Genomic DNA, 19,899 nt, shown 5'->3' with positions numbered 1-19,899 from the left:
CACCCGCCCAGCAGGTAAGGGGTCCTGGAGGAGAGGGAACATGGCCAAAATAGGAGTACTGGGATAGCCACTATCCCAGGGATTCCTACAGAAAGGAAAGAAGGGGGGGTATTGTTGCAATCTTCCTCCCCCCCCCTATCACACGGGGAAAACCCGGCATGATACCTTTAGCTGAGGCAGGGACGCCCAGGACCCACCGCTCAGTACCCGGAGGGGGACCACCAGCCCCAGGCCTTAGGTCTAACAAAAAATAATAAACTGTTTCGCTGGTGGGAAACACAATCAATAACTGAGGTGCACGGGGAGGGGCGGGGCTTTTAAACCTCTTTCTGATTGTGTTTCCTGTCAGGTGGAGCCAGTCTACTCTCAAGGTGCCGTCCTGGAAGACGACTTGAGAAATATATATATAAAAAAATTGTTTTTCTGGTTGTGAGCAAAGATAATACTGTGGTTGTTTTGATGGAGTTAATAAAATGGGATGCCTCTTTACATGTCACACAAAACATTGAGCTATACCACACCACTTCTGCTCATTTTCAAGCTTACAATGAATTTCTACAAACTGTCAGATCACTTTTAACATATTAAAATCAGATTAGCAAAAAGACACAGTAATTTTTACCATTCACCTTTATTTTAACAATAAATCCTATGAAAAATAAGTTATTCAACATTCACCCATACATAAAAAAATATCCAATAATATCAATACTTATATAAATAATACCCTTGATTGTCACTGTATAAAAAGTAATCAATGAATACGACAGCATGAACAAATCACAATATATACACAAATAAAATCATTTTAAAAATACAACATCTTAGATAAGTGCTTAGCCTCTAATATTTCCAAAAACCATCACCCCAAAAAACATGATTCACGTTTTACTTTTAAAAGTAGTGATATTCAAATGAAGTAGTGTATGTTATATGGCTGTATTATAGCAGCAATGGGAATAGTGAATAGAATTGGCTTCTTGAATGATACATTTGTTGTCTTTAAAGGAATAATCTTTAAATCAGCTTTGTGATTTTTATAAGTCTCTGTACCCAAGTTTAATTTAGTTTGGACTTGGTATAGTTTTCATGAATAATATTTGGCTTAATATTCTAGAGCTGTGCCTATTTTTTTGTTTGAAGAATTTCACTTAAAAAAAAAAAAAATTATTATATATATATATATATATATATATATATATATATATATATATATATATATATATATATATATATATATATATATATATTTATTATATTTATTAAATATTTGGTCCTATTTGTTTCTCGATTTACTGTTAATGTTTCCAAGGTGGAAATAGTTGGGTTAAGTTATGATGGCGTTTAGTGTGAAGCCCACTTTCACATACTAGCTACAAGGCAGTGAACAAAGCCTATTCAGATTTTTGCATCTGAATTTTTGGAAAAAAAGGAATTTTGTCAGTTTCCCTTCATAAACTAATGAAAGTTTAAACATAGTCTTTACTGGTAGCTCAGCCATACTTAAAGGGTCAGTCAACTTAAAGGTGATATTTCACTCACTGCTGTTGTCTAGTGAGCGGGGTCATCTACTGGTTTATTGTGTTGGGATCCCAACAGTGAGATCACACTGCCACAGTTACTGCCCTTATTTCACCCACTTTGGTTCTGCCCACCTTGAGCTGTTCCCATACACATTACAAACTGATCGTACAATCCTCTTTAGAGCTACCAACAACTATGTTGTGCAAGGGCCTGCCTTATCACAAAGGGAATGAAAGACAATTCTACAATTACATTGTAATTTATTGCAAAATAAAAAATATATTTTGCAGTATAGATTTTAGAGCTCACAAAGAGGTTTAATCATTTGAGTCCTTGAGGCACAGAAGGCCCTGTTAGGCAGTTTAAACAAGTGGTTGGACTGACACTTTTATTGATACCACCAATGGTACAACCAATAAAAACTCCAGATTTCACATCTTAGTGATAGTGTATTTTGAAAATGGGTGTCAGTTTCCCTTCAACAGGAAATTCATAGCAGGCTGTAAACTCTACATCCACTGCTAATGAAACATTGCAGAAATAAGTCAAACAACCTGGAGCATTCCAGTTGTTGCATAAGCACAGCTCAGAAAGTAATAATTAACAGGAGGTAATAAAGAAGTGTGGTGTACAAGCCACACCAACTTCCAATGTGTATAAGGCAATATCTCTAGGGCTTCAATTTAGAAAGAAACCCACTGAAGCCAATCAGAATTCAGATTTGACTGCTGTGAATTGCTTTCTGAGGCTTACTGCATAGAACAAAATCGTAGGAAAAAATAAATAACTATATTGTGAGGAAAGACATTTCTTGTACCATATTCTTCTGTACCATGTCCTTTCACCACATTATACTTTGTACCCTTGGTAGTGTTTTTCGGTAGTGCTTTCAAGTCACAATTTTTTACAGCTATTACTACAAATAATTAATAAATTATTATAAAGCATACTTGCACTAGGCTTTCTACAACCGATTTACCCAAACCATTTAAACTCATCTAAATCCATATTATAATTATTATTTATAAAAATAAAATTGTTTAGTGTTGAAACATATCACAAAAAGGAATGCATGATATTCACAAAATAAAAGATTTAAGTCAGAACTGACTACAAATAACATAACTTAATGTTTCATAGAAACTAAGATCATCCTACACTACTCAGAGTCTTGCTCCACTCCTCTGCAGTAGTGGGTACTGTGCAGTCATATAGCAGTAGTCAACACAGACAGTCATCTGAGCTGGGATTTATACAATGTTTAGTGGCTGTGTCTCCTTCGTCTTTTCTTCTTGTTTCTTCTTCTTTCTACACAAGCACACGATCAGTGTCAAAATTATAATAACTATGACCAGGACAACTGCTACGATTACAGCAACCAGAATAGTAAAATCAAATTCTGAAAAAAAAAACAAAAAAAAACAAACAACATTGGTTAGGTGCTATTAGTACAACACAATTTGAGAACATAAGCATGCACTAGGTATACTATATTGATATATGTATCTGTAAAGATACATATGCTATAACGACATTTATCTTTTCCACCAAAGCTCTATCTGTTAGTAGTTGCAGACGCCATGTACAACAGTGTTACAATACAAGGAGGTCAAGGGGTAGTTAAAAGTCAGCAAAAAGCCTGTCCTAAAAAGTGGCAACTACTACACAAGTTCACAGAAAGTCCATGATGTCAAGGATGTGACCAACTATTATATGAAATGCTCATTCAAAAATATTTGTTAAGAACATAAAAAGTATTTACAGCATGTTTGGCATCATGCTTCACTGAATACAGTTTTAAGCAAATCATAGTTATGAGCTCCTTCAGTTGGCCATTAGACTGCCCACCTTAGATGCCTCATAGGCAACCCAATGGCAAACTGAAAGAACACACCCGGCAGATTGACAACGCTGCAATTTTTTTTGGAGGCAGCTTAGTGTTGTCAGCTTGCTTAAAGATGAGCCGTTACTGGCAGGATCCCCAGGTAAGGAATATTGCAATGGATTCACAAAAATATTTAATAAAAACAAGGCATGATGCCAAAACATACTGAGATATAAATGTTGGGTTTACGTTCACTGTAAAAATGATTTGTGTTTTTTATAAAGCCAGCCACTTCGAGAGATTCCACACTGCCTGCTTACTGCAGACCTCTAGTTTCATTTGTTGGTTACTGTTTGTGTAATTTTTATATATAACACACACACACACACACACACACATAGCAGTATTACTGAAATTGTATAATTGGTTTGGCATGACACTTTATAAAAAGGTGTCCTTAGAGATCGGCTATGTCTAATCTCTCAATATTTGGGTACAAAACAGATGATTCCTATGGACACCCTCTTAAGATTTTGATTGAGTGAAAACCATAAAGGTTTCTTTAAAAAAGGACCACATGTGATCACTAGCCATACTATACTAACCAACTCAAGTGCCATATTATTGCCTATCATATTTAGGCCCTACACAAGAGGTCTAAGGCACTAAAAAGGGAGAGAGAATATCAATTGAGTGAACATTGTCAAGTATTCACCCAATTGAAAATCCTTTTTGCCAATTGAACATTCTCTTCTCCCTTGGGTAGTTCAAGGATACATTTGTTTTAATGTACCATTTCCCAGGATCTGAAAGCCATTGCTTAGTCTGGATTCTGTGTCTGTCATAGTTGACAGAAGTAGTTATTCAATTTTAAGTGAGAATATGGCTTTAGTGCTTAATGCATGCGGTCTATAAAGCACACATCAAGAAAAAAAAAAAAAAAAAAAAAAAAAAAAAAGTGTACACATACACGAGTAATTACTTCGCTCTCAAAAATCAGTGCCAAAACTGCTGAACTTTGGTCATTGCTGCTCCTAATAGTTAGTAATTAACACCACCAACAAATCTACTATTCAGAAAAAGTCACAACACATTAACCAGCAATGTGTTGGTAGAAACAGAGAGTGAAATAGGAGGCCCGAGTTTACGAGAACAGAGGAAAGTCTGTAAGTTTGACTTATTGACCCATTTTGCCGTGGGAAGGGACCGAAAAGCATTAATGAAAGTGTTATGCAATAGGACCCATCTCCCACATGTCTTATAAAGTAATTCTGGAGGAGTCAACTTACACAGAGGTACAAAAATACAGTGGGGGCTGCAAAACCTCTGGCGGCTGTAAAGTAAAAGTATATTCAGAGGCATGATCTAAAATATATACCCACACATTGTACATTGGCATGGTGGGACACTTCAACAGATGAAAACATTGTGCAAACAAGCGCATTCCTATAAAGTTAAATATATTTATTTTCCATAAAACCTATACGATTAAAGACCTCATGTTTTGAAGAGCGGTACACTATATATTATGCATATTAGCTATTATAAAGTTTTATTTTCAGAAATTTGATAACAATGACTTTCTTCATGTTTTCATCTAGTAATAGCATTTATAAGGTTTGGGGAGTTTTCCCTTTGCCAGAGAATAAAGTGGTTTTCCATTTGCAAAAAGTTACGTTACAATTTTCTGCCCCCTTTGTATCAAACACCAAAGTCACTCCTAAAAACAGCTATGGAAGAAAGTCTCCCATAGTTATCTCCATGACTTTTATAGAATTCGCCTTAAAAACATATCTAAATCCGAAAACCAAAATGTTCTTTATTGCAGCTTACCATTCCATAAATAAAAAAAAAAAAAAAAAAAAAAAAACGGGGAAATGCATCAAAAAGATTGTCCAGCACAATAGCAGTGACACTTTTTGGGTAATTTTTCTCACTGATAACAAGTATTATAAATAATTTTCGAATGCCGATAGGGGTTAGGGACAATTACAAATATTTTATTATAATATGTATAATCTAATAAAGACTTTCTAAAATAAATTTATGCTGTGAGCTATTTTTTATAATATCAATAAAAAAAATTAATAATCTTAAATAAAAAATACTAAAGGTCTTGATCTGGTACCTTGAAAGTCTGCCTTTGTTTACTATTCTATTCTATGGATGTGGTACAACAGCCCATTTAAAAAAAAAAAAAAAAAAAAAAAAAAAGGAAGGGGACTACATCAAACACATCTAAAGACTGGTAAGCTGCAATAGATTACATTTTGTTTTTTAGTTTAGATACGCTCCCAGCATTACCACACCAGAATCATTACGGTGAATTTACAGTGACAGTTTACTTTTTTCTCTGTCTTCAAACATGACACAAACGAATTCAAGATGTACGACAGCCAGATTTTTTTTTTTTTTTTTTAATAAATCTTTGTTAGTTCCTAAAATGATAACATAATACTTCAAAGCAGACAGACAATTATTCTCTGAGTACCTACCACTACTGCCTTCAGACGAGGCGCATTTTTCATCAGAGTCTTGGCTGTAACGGTCTATTTTGCGAGACAGAATGGTTGCCCGAATAAAAAAGCAATAGCCTTCCCCTTTGGATGTGCTGATAACAATTTCATTGGTTGCAGAAGATGCTTCCTTCTACAGAGACAACAGAAAGGGAAATGTGAGACTTAAATACTGTCAAGTTACAGAGTATATGTTCACAATAAGTTCAAAACACAAAACGGCTGAATGAAATGGTATTAAAGTATGAATGGAGGACCAATATGGGCTTGCTCTGTGGCCGGTTAGGTGAATTCAACAAAATATGACATGAACCACTGGAAATGAAGTGAAATAACCAACAAACAGATTTCAAACGACCGTTGTCAGATGGATGAAAGATCAGTTCCACTTAGTTGATCTGGGTTACTGTACTACTTGCTTGCTCTGGGTCATCCAATTAATTGGTTGCTGTGGGTCACTACACTTTAGGTCTCCCTTTATTGAAAAGGCCGTTTTGTACACAATATTGTATTGAAACAGCAGTGATTTAAATACAAAAAAACGGCTAGCATATGTGCAGGTTTAAAAATAAAACCCATATATAATTATTTTAAGTGTTTTATCTACCAAAGGATTTGCATTTCTATATATCTAGTCTCGAGACTAAAGTTGGCTGTACACACTTATGCCACATGATCAGATAATTGCACGACTTATCGTTTGCATGTTGTTGCATAATACCAATATCGAATTGAACAGTGCATTTTGTGCTCTACGAAATGTCTGTTTTTTTCGTCCGATTCTGGAAAACCTTCCTGTTTGCATAGCTATGTATTGGAAGTGTCAAATATGTGTGACCCCTGTGTCTGCCATGGCTTTTGGCCATTTCCATTCGTATTGTTCTCAAATCTCCTTCTGGGTTATTTTCATGTTTCTGATCATACCGGGTGTTTGTCCATTGATTTTTCACAGATGCATACTGTACTGACTAAAAGATTGCCGTTCGCTGAGCCATCGTCCGAGCAAAGTTTTCACATTCATCCCTTCAGATATTGTTGGATGAACCGTCATCGATCGGCAGTCGAAAGCTGTGTACCAACGATCAGGCTATCAGGTTTAAGCAATCCAAAAGCATTTATCGTTCGATTATCTGATCGTGTGTATGAGGCATTAGATTCCTCAATTCATGCTAAACAGCATGGATGGAGAAATCTCTCCTACCAGCTATTGCATTCTGGCAGCCACCACTTGTAGCTCTAAAAATACCTGAACGATAACTGCATCCGATTTGGTGCAGGCACTACTCTACTTTACAGTTATCAGATCAAAGAATGTTAGGAAGGAGGATGCAGACTGGGGCAGCCTTTGCTTCAATTTAGGCTGGTTCATCTGGAACCAATCTAAATTGCCTCCATGTCGTGTCAGCTTTACACAACCGGTATGACTTTACGTTTTTCATCTGCAGGTTAGTAGCAGATGGTGAAGGAGCAGAAATACTCTGATGAGCTCATCCCTCTGCTCTCTACTCTTGTTACGTTTGCTTGGAGCTCAGGATTAAAATTGGGATACTTCTGTAGAGTGTGAAAAGACCTCTCCCTAAAAAAAACATTTTTAACTATAGAAACCTTTTTTTGTCCAAAAAGTTTTCAAAAGAGGGCAAAAAAACAAGGATCATGAGGACAATTGAAAATATTTACCTTTCCTGTGCTGCCAGCCTTCCTGTAAAAAAGTGTATACTGGAAGTCTTTTCCAAATATATCTCGGACAGTCTTATGAGTTTTATTAGCGAATCTGTAGGGCGTTATCGGATCCTTAACAACAACTTTAAGTTGAGTATGATCTTCATTAAATCCAAAACTTTCAAAGGCTGGTTTTCCAATGATTGCTAAAAGGACAGAAAAAAAAAATACTTTGTTATAAACAATAAGAAAGAAGAACAAAAAAATAAAAAATAAATAAGTGCATTTAGTTTTATACTGCTGTATAGGGAAGGTTGCACCTAGCTGATTATAGCAACAGTGACAACTATGAGCTCCTGCCGGGGTTCTGTTAGGCTCCATTCACACCTATGCAGTCTGCTTTTGAGCATAAATTTCTGCAGTGCTTTTTGCATTTATGCTTTTCTTTGGCAAATTTGTTGTTGGGCAGGTTAAAGAATGCAAATTGTGTAAAAATTGTGAAAAAAAATGCCCTACAGGCTTTTCTGCAACTTCTCCATTGAAGTCTATTAAACCAAAAAAAGGCCCATTTTGCGTCTAAAAAAAAAAAGTCTCGGCCCTTTCCAAAAACAGAGGCACCAAAAATGTATTGTGTACATGTTCCATAGGAACCCATGTTAAAAACAATGTCCTGCGTTTCTGCAAAAAGCATGGAAAAGTGCATTGGTGTGAACCAAGCCTAAAGTAGCCCCATTCAGAACTGGTATAGAGTATTGGAATGGAAGAGTAATGTTTAATGCAAAAAGGTATCTTCCCATGGCATGGTCTTCTCTTTACCATGTGTCATCTCCAATGACACTCCAACACCCAGCCAGGAAAAGATGCAGGCAAAAGATTGGCTAACATAGCAAAATACTAGGGATGTCCCGATACCGATACTAGTATCGGTATCAATACCGAGCATTTCCCCGAGTTGTACTCGGGGGAAATGCTCCGATGCCTCACCCGATACCAGGGTAGGCAGGGGAGTTGCAAGTCTTCTCCCCCGTGCTCTGTGCAGTCTTTCCTCCCCCCGTGCAGTCTTCCCCCCCCCCCGTGCTCCGTGCAGTCTTTCCTCCCCCCGTGCTCCATGCCGCTCTTCTCTCCCCCTGTCAGTGCCGCTATTCTCCCCCCCGTCCGTGCAGCTCTTCTCTCCCCCTGTCAGTGCCGCTATTCCCCCCCCCCGTCCGTGTCGCTCTTCTCTCCCCCTTTCAGTGCTACTATTCTCCCCCCGTCCGTGCCGCTCTCCCCCCTACATTTGTGAGGATGGAGAGCGGAGTGATCACTGACTCTGTCCATTCACATAACTGAGCATCATAACCTGTGTTTACGATGCTTCAGTTTATGAATGGAGAGGAGCTTCTCTCCATTCTTAGCTGAGGCTGCTGAGAAAGGGACTGGGGAATCTGTGTCCTTAGTCCCTTTCTCTGTCTTAAAGGAGATTTCAGAGGTCTGTTAAGACCCCTGATGATATCTCACCAAAGGCCCCCAACAGGGCTGTTAAAAAAAAAAAAAAAAAAAACACACACACACACACACACACACACACACACACACATCCCGACAACCCCCCCCCCAAAAAAAATAAAAAAAAGAGTAAAAAAAAATCCCGCCACTGTCACATGACATTAAAAAAAAAAAAAGTATCGGGATTCGGTATCGGCGAGTACTTGGGGAAAAAAAAAAAAAAAAAAAAAAAAAAAAAAAAAAGTGTATCGGTACTTGTACTCGGTCTTTAAAAAAAAAAAAAAAAAAAAAAGGGACAACCCTACAAAATCCATTTGAAAAATCTGAAGTTTGTATTATTCAGTCAGTCGTATTAGATGAACGTAAAGAACATCACATACTTTTCTCATAAGGATTAAAGTCTGGTCCATCCGCATAGGGAAACTCTTCAGCTTGAACATCTTCTGATTGAATTTCTGAAGTGATGCGGACATTGTAAGTGGCATTGACATTCAGCAGATTTGTGACATCACATTCTGTGTTTTTTGTGTAGACACATTTCCTTTCCCATATACCAAGAAGCGTGCTAGAAGAAGAGCAAGCAAATTAATTATAAATATATGCAGTTAGCAATTATTATTATTTTTTTTTTAGCAAAAAGTTACTACCCTTCCTTGCCAATTTTTTTTGGCTCTACTTAAGCAGCCAGTCATGTGACCACTGGAAAAAGATCTGGTATTATAGTCTTTGCCAAAGGGTCAAAAGAGACTGCAGTCAAAAGGCAAAATTTGCCAATTCGTAGCTCTATTTCATGGAAGAGCCTTTCCAGCAGCAGAGACCACATGACTTATCTTGGCATTGGTCTCATGAGTCACTGGAGGGAGTGAGAACCTTGTTTTTACTGGAAAGCAGGAAACTTATTATAGTGGCTCGGATTTATCTTTCTGAACATAGGTATGCTTTAGAAAAATCCTTTCCCATTCTCTATTTTATCTGCATAAAAATTACTTCAGCTGAAGCACCTTTACTGTCCAAATATTTGCACATAAAGTATGTGTAATGATCATTGTAGAAGCTCTTAGATATAAACTTGCCTGATGATAGTTTATCATTAACGAGACCCACAGCTGCACAATGTGGTCCATGGTAATTATGTTTGCTTTTCCTGCTACTTTATGAGGGTTTGCATACCTTTAAATGCTAGATCTAAAGACTGCAAGCGAAGCAGATAGTTTTGTGCATGCAGGAACATGAAGAGCAATGCACAGATCACACCCATGTCAATAGCTTTGTTATCAGCACATCTGTCTGTACATATATCAGCAGAGAAAAAAAAATTCCACACCTCAGAAATGAAAACCCAGCAAGAGAATGAGGAAAAGAATTGCTCAACATTAGTAAGAAATCATGAATGTGATATTTTCGATTAAACTCAGCTACAAGGCCGTGCAGGTCTAAGAAAAGCAAATCACTGATAAAAATGTCCTGCACCTTGAGGCACAATATGGGTGGAATAAGATGAATAGGCTGACGGTAATAAAATGTGTAAGACGGTAAAAATGTGTTGGGTTTTACCCATTAGAAAGACTCAGATAATAAGCTTAAGATAATCTTTGCAGGAATTTAGGAGCTAGGACTATGGTGAACAGAGGGGAACTCACAAACATCCAAAACTCTCAATGAATATTCATATCACTTTTCACCTCCACCCTGGTTCACACTGACTGCGGGAATGAATTTGGGGCGATTCAGAGACACCTCTGCGGGTTTCTGCACAGACAAAAAAAAAAAAAAAAAAAAAAAAAAAAAGCCCCCAAAACTAGTACAGAAATACTTTTGGGAATTGGTGCAGTGTCGCACCGATTCGGATGCTGCCATTGTCGCCGATTTAACATGTCAAATTGCATCAATGGGAACAAAAAAAAATAGACGGCACTATTTGCTAATACCGCAGTTGTTAAATACATTCAATTTGGAGGGAATCTAAAGCATGGATTAAGACAAGTACACACTATAGAGGGATGTGCTTTGTTCAAATTTCAAGTTTGAGGTTTACAACCACTTTAAATGCAGTGTAACCACAATAGGAACATTTGTAGTACTTGTACAGTGCAAGCGAAAGTTAATAGCAGCAGATTTCAGAAAACAAATATTCCATTGAGCCCAGTCTAATTGAGATTACATGGAATTAAAAACCCTGAGGAAGTACCTAAACCCAAACATGCGTTTTATTTTATTCAAACAAGAATTCAAATACTCTTCCTACAAACATTGACATGACACTTCCTTTTTTTTGCTTGCATATATTCCTGCGATACCAAAACAGTGGGATAGGGGATATCTTTCATTGGGACAAGACTCAGATTCTTCCATCAGATGCCTGTACCGTATAAGACAACCCCCTAATTTTCCATCTAAAATGTTGGTTTTGGGATATACTCGCCGTAAGACGACCCCCTTCCCCCCTCACTGTGCCATTGCCTGCCTGATGGTCTCCATTCCTTATCCCTGGCAGAGTCAGTCAGAGTGCGGGCGTCCGTTGTTCAAAAGCCACACCTCCTCCTCGTGCTGTTCCGTTATAGGCGGAACACTCAGTTTCCCAGCAGAGCCTGTGTTCAGTGTTCTGCCCATCATGGAACAGCACGAGGAGGAGGCACAGCTTTTGAACAATGGACGCCCGCAGTCTGACTGACTCTGCATCCGACGTATAAGACACCCGATTTTTGGGCATATTTTTAAGTATAAAAGGTAGTCTTATACGCCGGAAAATACGGTAGGCACTGTACAATGCCAACATATCGTATTAGTGTGGCATGTGCTAGATTGATACTAAGGGGTACAGTAAGTGCTTGACTTTGACATTTGTGGATGCCTGTCCTTATTTGTTTCATAGGGGTTTATTCACTAAAACTAGAGAATAAAAAAAATAATCTGGTGCAGCTGTGCATGGTAGCCAATCAGCTTCTAACTTCAGTTTGTTCAGAGCTTTGACAACGAGCCATCGTTCACACTGAGGGCGGGTTTGAAATCTGAACTCGCATGATTTCCAACCTTCATTTTAGTGCGAGTTTGGGGGCAATTTGAGAGAGACATCTGTGTGGGTTCATGCACAGATGTCTATTGAAATCGCCCCCGAAGTCATCAAAAGTACCCAGGAATTACTTTTGGGAATCGGCGTAGAGCGGCAAAGTCGACTGTGCACCGATTCGGACGTTGCTGTTGCCGGTAATAGGCTCCGATTTGACATGTCAAATCAGCCCGAACAGGGACTAAAACCTGGAAGCTGACCTGGTTTAGATGTGCATTGAAACCAATCAGCTTCCAGGTTTTAGCCCCCGTTCACAGTGGGCTAAAACCTGGAAGCCGATTGGTTTTAATGCACATCTAAACCAGATTTTGCACTCTCCAGTTTTAGCAAACCAGCCTCATACCATTGGTGCTCTGTATTCAGAGGTGAGCAAAAGAGACAGATGCTCGTCTTGTACTGAAGAGATGGGCTTAGTATTATAATGGAACAATTATGGATGCAAGATATATTTTTTAAAAGGGAAATATTAATGATCATTCCCATGACACACTGTCCAAAATTCTGTTTCTCTTTAAGAATGGACACATGATATTTGAAGGAAGGGTACCTACTAATAAGGATTACACAAGAACCACAATATACCATATCCACTCCATTCTGTCAAGCATTCTAAAGGCCCGTACACACGGTCTGACTTTTTGCCAACAAACTTCAAAATCAGCAAGTTTTCAAATTTGTCCGATAGTGTGTACGCTCCATCGGACCAACTGTTTCATCGGACAAAAAGTTTGGTCTGCAAACGGACAAACTTTTCGGCAACAAAAGTCCGATGGTGCCTAGTCCGACCGTGTGTACAAAAGTCCTATGGCTTGCTGTACAAAGTGCAAATACGCATGCTCAGAACCAATGTTAAAATCAACCAACAATAGCAGAAGTTAACCAAAGGGTGGCGGTAAAGAGCAGAAAAACCACGTTATGTTGGGAAAGTTTTAGAAAAGTTTGCAGAAAAGTCAGAGCGTGTGTATGCTATGGGTGTGACCGGACAACTCCCTTCGGACAAAAATCCAAGGGAAAGTATGTTGGATGTCCGACCGTGTGTACGAGGCTTTAGCAATAATTACAACGTTTGCGAGGTCCATAGCAGACAACTGAATCACTGTTGCAGTTACATGAACACAATGTAAGAACTTGTCTACTTACTTCCTTATTTCCACTGTGTAGGAATAATTGGTAGGTTGGCCTTCCCACTCTACAATGGTTTTAAAGTTAACAGATGTCCATTTAATGTTCTTTGCTGTAGGAAAGTTTACATCTGTAAAGAACAAAGTTACATATTTATTATTGGTACTTATACAGCACTGACCATTTATACAGCGCTTTACTGTATATTGCACATTAGTCCCTGCCTTAAAGGAGCTTACAATCTAAGGTCCCAAAATCACATTAATACATACTAGGGCCAACTAACCTACCAAGCATGTCTTTGGAGTGTAGAAGGAAACCCACGCAGCTACAGGGAAAACAGACTCCAAGCAGGAGGTAGGGTTGGGACTCAAACCAGCAACCCTATTGCTGCCAGGCAGTAGTCCTGACTCCTAACCACTTGGCTAATGTGCTGCCCAGTATGTAAATATATACATCTTTTATTATGCAAGTGAAAGTCAGAGGCTTGATACCAAAGCATATATGGTACACTAAACTTTAGGTCTTGAGTGTACTAAAACAGACAGAATTAGGAAGTTAAAGCTGAACTTTAGACACATGTAATATATACTGTATATGGAAAAGTTCACCTACACAGGAATAGGTGTGTCTACATTCAGTACATTTGTGTACTTGGCTGTGGGTCATGCAAACTCTCCTGCCCAACAAACTGCAGCAAGTTCTGTTTCTTAGAGGAGATTGTAAAAATAGTACTTCCAATACATGTGTAGCTATGGGTGGGGGGGGGGGGGAATCTCCCAGTAAGCCCCTCGGTCCCTCGTTGTCCTGCTGTTTGAGGGACATGCTGGATGCTATAGCTGTGCACCCCCTAGTGGCCAATCCAGCACATTCAAGCTGTGCGGATGTGCATCTCCTTCGCTAACTGCATAAGTAATGGCAAGCAGGAGCAGCATTTAAAAAAAAATGAGAAGCGCTGGTATGTACTATTCAGGGGATTGGGATTTCATAGGGGGCTTTTGTAAACTGTTGCTAAAGGTGGACTTGCACCTTAAAAAAAGTAAAATAATACTATTGAGTAGTATTTCGGTGTACGATTTTTTTTTTTTTTTTAACAGAAAAAAAATAAGGAAAGCTGTCAAAAGAAAAAGCAGAAGGAAATGATGATTGCAACTTCCATGTTGCTGGTTAAAAATCGTAGGTGGTTTCCCGAGCGGGAAGCTCCCCATGACAATGTCCACAGCTCTAAAAGCAAATCTGGTTTGCTTTATTTTTTTAAATCAGTAAGCAAAATGTCTTACTTTAGAGAAACAAATCGTATATTTGCACAATTTGTGGACTAAAAAAATAAATAAAATAAAAAAAACTACAAGTTTAATTACAGTTAATAAAAAAAAATATATATATATATATATATATATATATATATATATATATATATATATATATATATATATATATATATATATATATATATATATATATATATATATATATATATATATATATATATATATATATATATATTCTCTGTATACTGCTATATCCAAGACAAAGCAGCCAGTAACTCTTAGCAGCCAATTAGAGCCTTTCATTGACCTGACACCTAATTAGTTGCTAGTGTTCACTGCACTTTACATCCACCTATTGAGGCTGGCACTGCATTGCTCCTGTGTTATGGACCTTTGGACGGTCACATGACTATGCCTATAGTAGACTGCCTTAGCAGAAAATCAATGCAAGCACTTATTAGCAGACACAGGTGAAGATCAATAGTCCGGTGATCGCTGATTTTTATTATCAGACAAAGAATTTTAATGGACTTTATACCACAAATCTTCATACACTGTTTTCTGTGTAAACCCGGCAGACATGTTATTTTAATTACAATTCCAGCAGGTCACAATAAAACTAAACCAGGCCATCCGGTTGGGAAGACGGCTTTGGCTATAATGATTTCCATACATGTTCTGGACCTTTTACATGTGTTTAACAGAAGCTCTCTTCAGATTCCGGCTCTGTACATGGCGTTTCACAATACGTCTCTGATCTGCTGTTATGTATGACGGGCCTCTCATTGCTTCCGCTACTTTTATCCTAAACTACTGCAAAGCATGCAGCTGCAATTAACTCTTCATGACCTGGTTCTGCCTATGTGAAATTAGAAGCACAATGTCCTGCAACAGAGTATGTTAATAATTTTATGGTCCAATGATTGGTGGCTAATATTTTTTTTTATGCCACAGGAATATAGTTCATATACATAAAACTAAACAAGCAGAGTAGAGAATGCCTAAAGTGCAAGTTCACCTTTTCTAAAAAAAACAAAACCAAAAACCACCCCCCCCCCCCCCCCCACACACATACACATAGGGTCAGATCCACCAAAGAATTACGCCGGCGTATCTATTGATACACCGCGTAATTTCAAAGTTCCTGTGTCGTATCTTTGTTTTGTATCCACAAAACAAGATACGACGGAATGAGGGATCGATCCGACAGGCGTACGTCTTAGTACGCCGTCGGATCGTAGGTGCATTTTTCCGCCGGCCGCTAGGTGGCGTTTCCGTCGAATTCCGCATCGAGTATGCAAATTAGCTAGATACGGCGATCCACGAATGTACGTCCGGCGCATTTTTTTTTACGTCGTTTGCGTTTGGCTTTTTCCGGCGTATAGCTACCCCTGCTATATGAGGCGTACTCAATGTTAAGTATGGCCGTCGTTCCCGTGTCGAATTTTGAATTTTTGACGTCGTTCGCGAATAGGGATTTGCGTAGAATGACGTCATCGTCGTAAACATTGGCTTTTTCCGTTTATTTTCGAGCATGCGCACTGGGATACCCCCACGGACGGCGCATGCGCTGTTAAAAAAAAACGTTTCAGGTTCTCTTACTTTGCACTGCTGCTTTACAATTAATATCAATGACATGGTATTGATAAGAGTGATTTTATCTAAGGGAAATGCCCAAAACATGGCCTGTTGCGGGTACTTGAGGACTGAGGTTGAGAACCACTGCGGTAGAACACATGTGCGTTAGCAAGGTGCATTAGGGTGCCATTAAGAATGAATGGCACCACAGTTATATGAAGGATGCGGGTTTTCATGTGTTTCACTGGCACATAGAGGTGAATGGGGTCTAAAGAGTCCTAAAAGTGACAGTTGGATAATTCAACACTAACCTGGTCTAACAATATCAACCAAATGGCTCTCTTCGGTTCTCCCAAGATCTCCTGCTTGCTAGCTTCCTGTTCACCTCCTCCCAAGCTTGTCTCCAGGACTTCTTCCGAGCATCTCTCATTCTTTGGAACTCCCTACCTCAATCTGTCTGAATAGCTCCTAATCTAGCCATCTTTAGACGATCCCTGAAAACCCCTTTAAAGAAGCCTATCCTGCTTCTAATACCTTGTGTTTTTACTCAATCAGCTCATCCCCCACGGCCATTACCTTTTTGATCACTTGACCCTCCCTCTTAGATTGTAAGCTCCTCCGATTTCTCTTGTACCAAATTGTAATGCCTTCATTTTGTAAAGCACTGCGCAAACTGTTGCCACTATATAAACCCAGTATATTATTATTATACAGGATGTCAGGTGTTAAAAAAAGTTGCTCCCTACTGTACTAGCTTAATTTTAACAACCTGAGAAGCGGTACAATCGTTTAGATATTTTTTTGTTGCATACATGATATTACGTTTCCTTGGCACTCATTCACACCAGACCAGGTTTCAAATGAGACCATTAGATTATTTTTATTTATTTATTTGCAGAACCAGAATTATACTTTAGAATGCTAGGTAACAGAGCTTACAATCCATTACTGCCATTCCCATAACAAACAAACTTGTCCCTATAACCAAATAAAAGAGCAGATTACATGCATGCAGGCAATTTAAAAGCAGAACTTCAGTCATCTATTCATCTTTCCATCTATTACATTTTCTGCCCTTGTGGTTTTACTTTTGGATAGTAAAACATTTTTTCCCCTGCCAGTAAATACCTTATACAGCTCACTTCCTGTCTGTCTGATAAAAAGCCTAGGCTTATGACATCAGACACAGCTCTCTCGCACTCTTGTGAGAGTTTGCCAGGAAGGGGGATGAGTCATAAGAGGGCCAGTGAGAGCTGCAGATCTGTAAACCAGGATATGTGTCAGTGTAAATCCAGGAAGTGAACAGGCAGCAGCTTCATCTGCCCACGGTTGAAATGGCTGCAGCCAGATTTAGTGGAGGGAGATTTCTGCAGCATAATTGACAAGTACAGACTCACAGTATATATTAAAATATGCAAAGTGGTTGGAGGGAAGCTTCAGAACGGCAAATAGGTTTTTATTACAAAATTATGTGAACAGACTGCAGTTCCTCTTTAATAAGTCATTCCTGGGCATAGAAGAAAGAACGTCACCGCTCCAGGTGAGTCTACTATACAGTCACACACTAATACAGGATTCCAAGGGTGCTGGCGGTGCACTGGGCATAATGAATGTATTATCCTTCACCCTCTAGGACAGTGGGTCTCAGCTCCTGTCCTCGGGACCCACTAGCAGGCCAGGTTTTCAAGATAACTGCAGTACATCACAGGTGATATAATTTGATACTCAGTGATTGCAGTATCGTAGTCTGCATCTCCCCAAAGTAATACTTCAAATCTGGCCTGTTAGTAGGTCCTGAGGACAGAAGTGGAGAACCACTGCTTTAGGTAGTGTTCAGTCAGTCAACATGCTGTAAGGCAAATCAGAATACGGGCACAAATTTGTTTATGTTATTTTATGTGTGGTTTTTTTTTTGTCAATTTCTGATTGTTTTCACACATGATTTTTCCATAATTAAGAGTTTAAAGCGCTAGCACAACACACACACATATATATATCTATCTATATCCATATCCATGAGCTTCTACTTAGGTTGCTTATATGGCTCAAATCACAATTAACTTTTTAATTCTTGTAATTATTTTGCATGTTTTTTTTACTTTTTTAATAATAATAATAATAATAATAATACATGTGCATTGTTTAAAAATAAGGGAGATTCTTGGAAAATAAATAAAAAATAATAATGAAGGTTTTAATATAAAGAATGTAAAACACTTTAAACTTGCCCTGGGGCAGATCTACTGCTAATAAAACAATCCAGTAGCTTAGAATTTTACTCCAGACCTTTACTGCTCACTATTTATATATATATATATATATATATATATATATATATATATATATATATATATATATATATATATATATATATAAAATCACATACACACACACACACACACACACACACACATCCCGTATTTTTTTTTTTTTTTCCCACAGATTTCCCCCTCTTCTGTCAAAAATAAATAAATTACGTTATTTATTTTTAAACATCTAGAATGAATATCAATTAACAACCTACTACAGTGCATATAATTGGCAGGCCCTTGCACTACATGTTTAAAAAGCTAAATCTAAATAAAAATTGTATAAGAAATGTTAACATGTATGGCCAGCCTCAGCCAGAAGTGCATGAGCATTTGCATTTAATTTTTTTTTACCATGTGACTATTTGGCACCCCTGGCAAGGTTATAGTTCGCCCCAACCCCCACCCAGGGACAGATCACAATGCAGGATTTTAGTGACAGTGGCCCTTTAAGGATATTTGACACATGTCAGTGATTATTTCGAAACATTTCCTAAATAAAAAGGGACAGTGCATTTATTATATAAACTAATTAGTAGTTAACTTGTTAGAACTGAGACAGATTGTACAGATAGGACATCTGATCTGTGCCAATAATAAAGTGTAATGATGGGATATTATCAGAGGGTCTTACCTTGGGCTTGGCTCCTCTGCCAGCAGAAGACAGCACACAGGAGAAGAAGGGGAAGGAAGTTCATGCTGTGAATGGATCCAGCCATAGTGCTCTTGTATAATGTCAGTGTATAGAATAATCCGGGGGTGTGGGGGGGATATCAGTATACAGCACTCCTATCCTCCGGAGATGTGTCTAAGTAATGTGATGACAGGCTCTGCCCTTCCCTATATTTATACAATGGAGTGAAGGTAAGAGGGAGGGGATTACCGACCTGACTCAACCCTCTGCCACTTACTTTAGCCTTCCCACTCTCTGCCGCTAGAGGGCGCTCTGAGCTCTCCTGTTAGCCAGTCCACTTCTCTGATCACATAATCACACACAATGGAATTTGTCTTCTTATGGTCAATCAAAGGATCGCGGAAGAGCTGTTAGTGATACTCAAGGAAATGTTTTTTTTTTCTTAATTTTTTTTCCTAACAGTTGGAGGACATGAATGTGCTACCTGCCCAAGAAAAAAAAAGAAAACTGCCCTATACACCAAAAATATTAAGATAATTTTTATTTTACATTTATGTCATAAAAATATTGTGTATAAAATAACATAACCGTTAAATAGGTGTCATGGTTAAACAAATACATGCATCGCTTTACACGTATATTGCCAACGCACCATTCCAACGCACACGTTTCCGTAGAAACGGCTGCGCCAATAAGTAGGCGATGAAGCGACCACAGGCTGGAACCGCGACTAATCAGAGCAAGAGGATGTCGCCGGCACACCAAGGATTTCCATAGTGGGTCCAAAGCTTTAAAGTGATTGTTAAGCCACTAGCATGCCATCCACTCTGTTAACCACTTCAGCCCCGGAAGAATTTCCCCCCTTCCTGACCAGTGCACTTATCGCAATTCGACACTGCATCGTTTTAA

General features: G+C 38.4%; 1 protein-coding gene across 2 annotated transcripts; it reads right to left on the bottom strand.

Annotated features, from left to right (window-relative positions):
• Positions 1-1,255: 1,255 nt before the first annotated feature.
• F3 (coagulation factor III, tissue factor) lies at positions 1,256-19,192 on the bottom strand. Of its 2 annotated transcripts, XM_040359989.1 has the most exons (7): positions 18,991-19,192; positions 13,217-13,328; positions 9,390-9,574; positions 7,543-7,730; positions 5,845-5,998; positions 4,639-4,682; positions 2,815-2,923 (listed from the first exon to the last, which is right to left on the bottom strand). In XM_040359989.1, exons 1-7 carry the CDS (start codon positions 19,073-19,075, stop codon positions 2,894-2,896), a joined length of 798 nt encoding a protein of 265 aa, XP_040215923.1. In that variant the 5' UTR covers positions 19,076-19,192; the 3' UTR covers positions 2,815-2,893. The 2 variants fall into 2 exon arrangements, with proteins under 2 accessions (XP_040215922.1, XP_040215923.1); XM_040359988.1 differs by lacking the exon at positions 4,639-4,682 and having other exon boundaries at positions 1,256-2,923.
• Between the last annotated feature and the right edge of the window lie 707 nt (positions 19,193-19,899).

Source organism: Rana temporaria, chromosome 7 (assembly GCF_905171775.1).
Source record: "Rana temporaria chromosome 7, aRanTem1.1, whole genome shotgun sequence".
In the NCBI taxonomy this organism is placed as follows: domain Eukaryota; kingdom Metazoa; phylum Chordata; class Amphibia; order Anura; family Ranidae; genus Rana; species Rana temporaria.
The sequence above is the reverse complement of the archived record's forward strand: the minus strand, read 5'-3'. Positions and strand labels throughout refer to the sequence as shown.

What these genes read in the sequence shown, in the direction of transcription:
- F3 (XM_040359988.1), bottom strand. Translation starts at nt 19,075, where the DNA reads ATGGCTGGATCCATTCACAGCATGAACTTCCTTCCCCTTCTTCTCCTG. An exon ending in TACACAGTGGAAATAAGGAA is followed by an intron (nt 9,575 to 13,216) that starts GTAAGTAGACAA and finishes CTCTTCTTCTAG; the next exon opens with CACGCTTCTTGGTATATGGG. An exon ending in AGGCTGGCAGCACAGGAAAG is followed by an intron (nt 5,999 to 7,542) that starts GTAAATATTTTC and finishes TTGTCTCTGTAG; the next exon opens with AAGGAAGCATCTTCTGCAAC.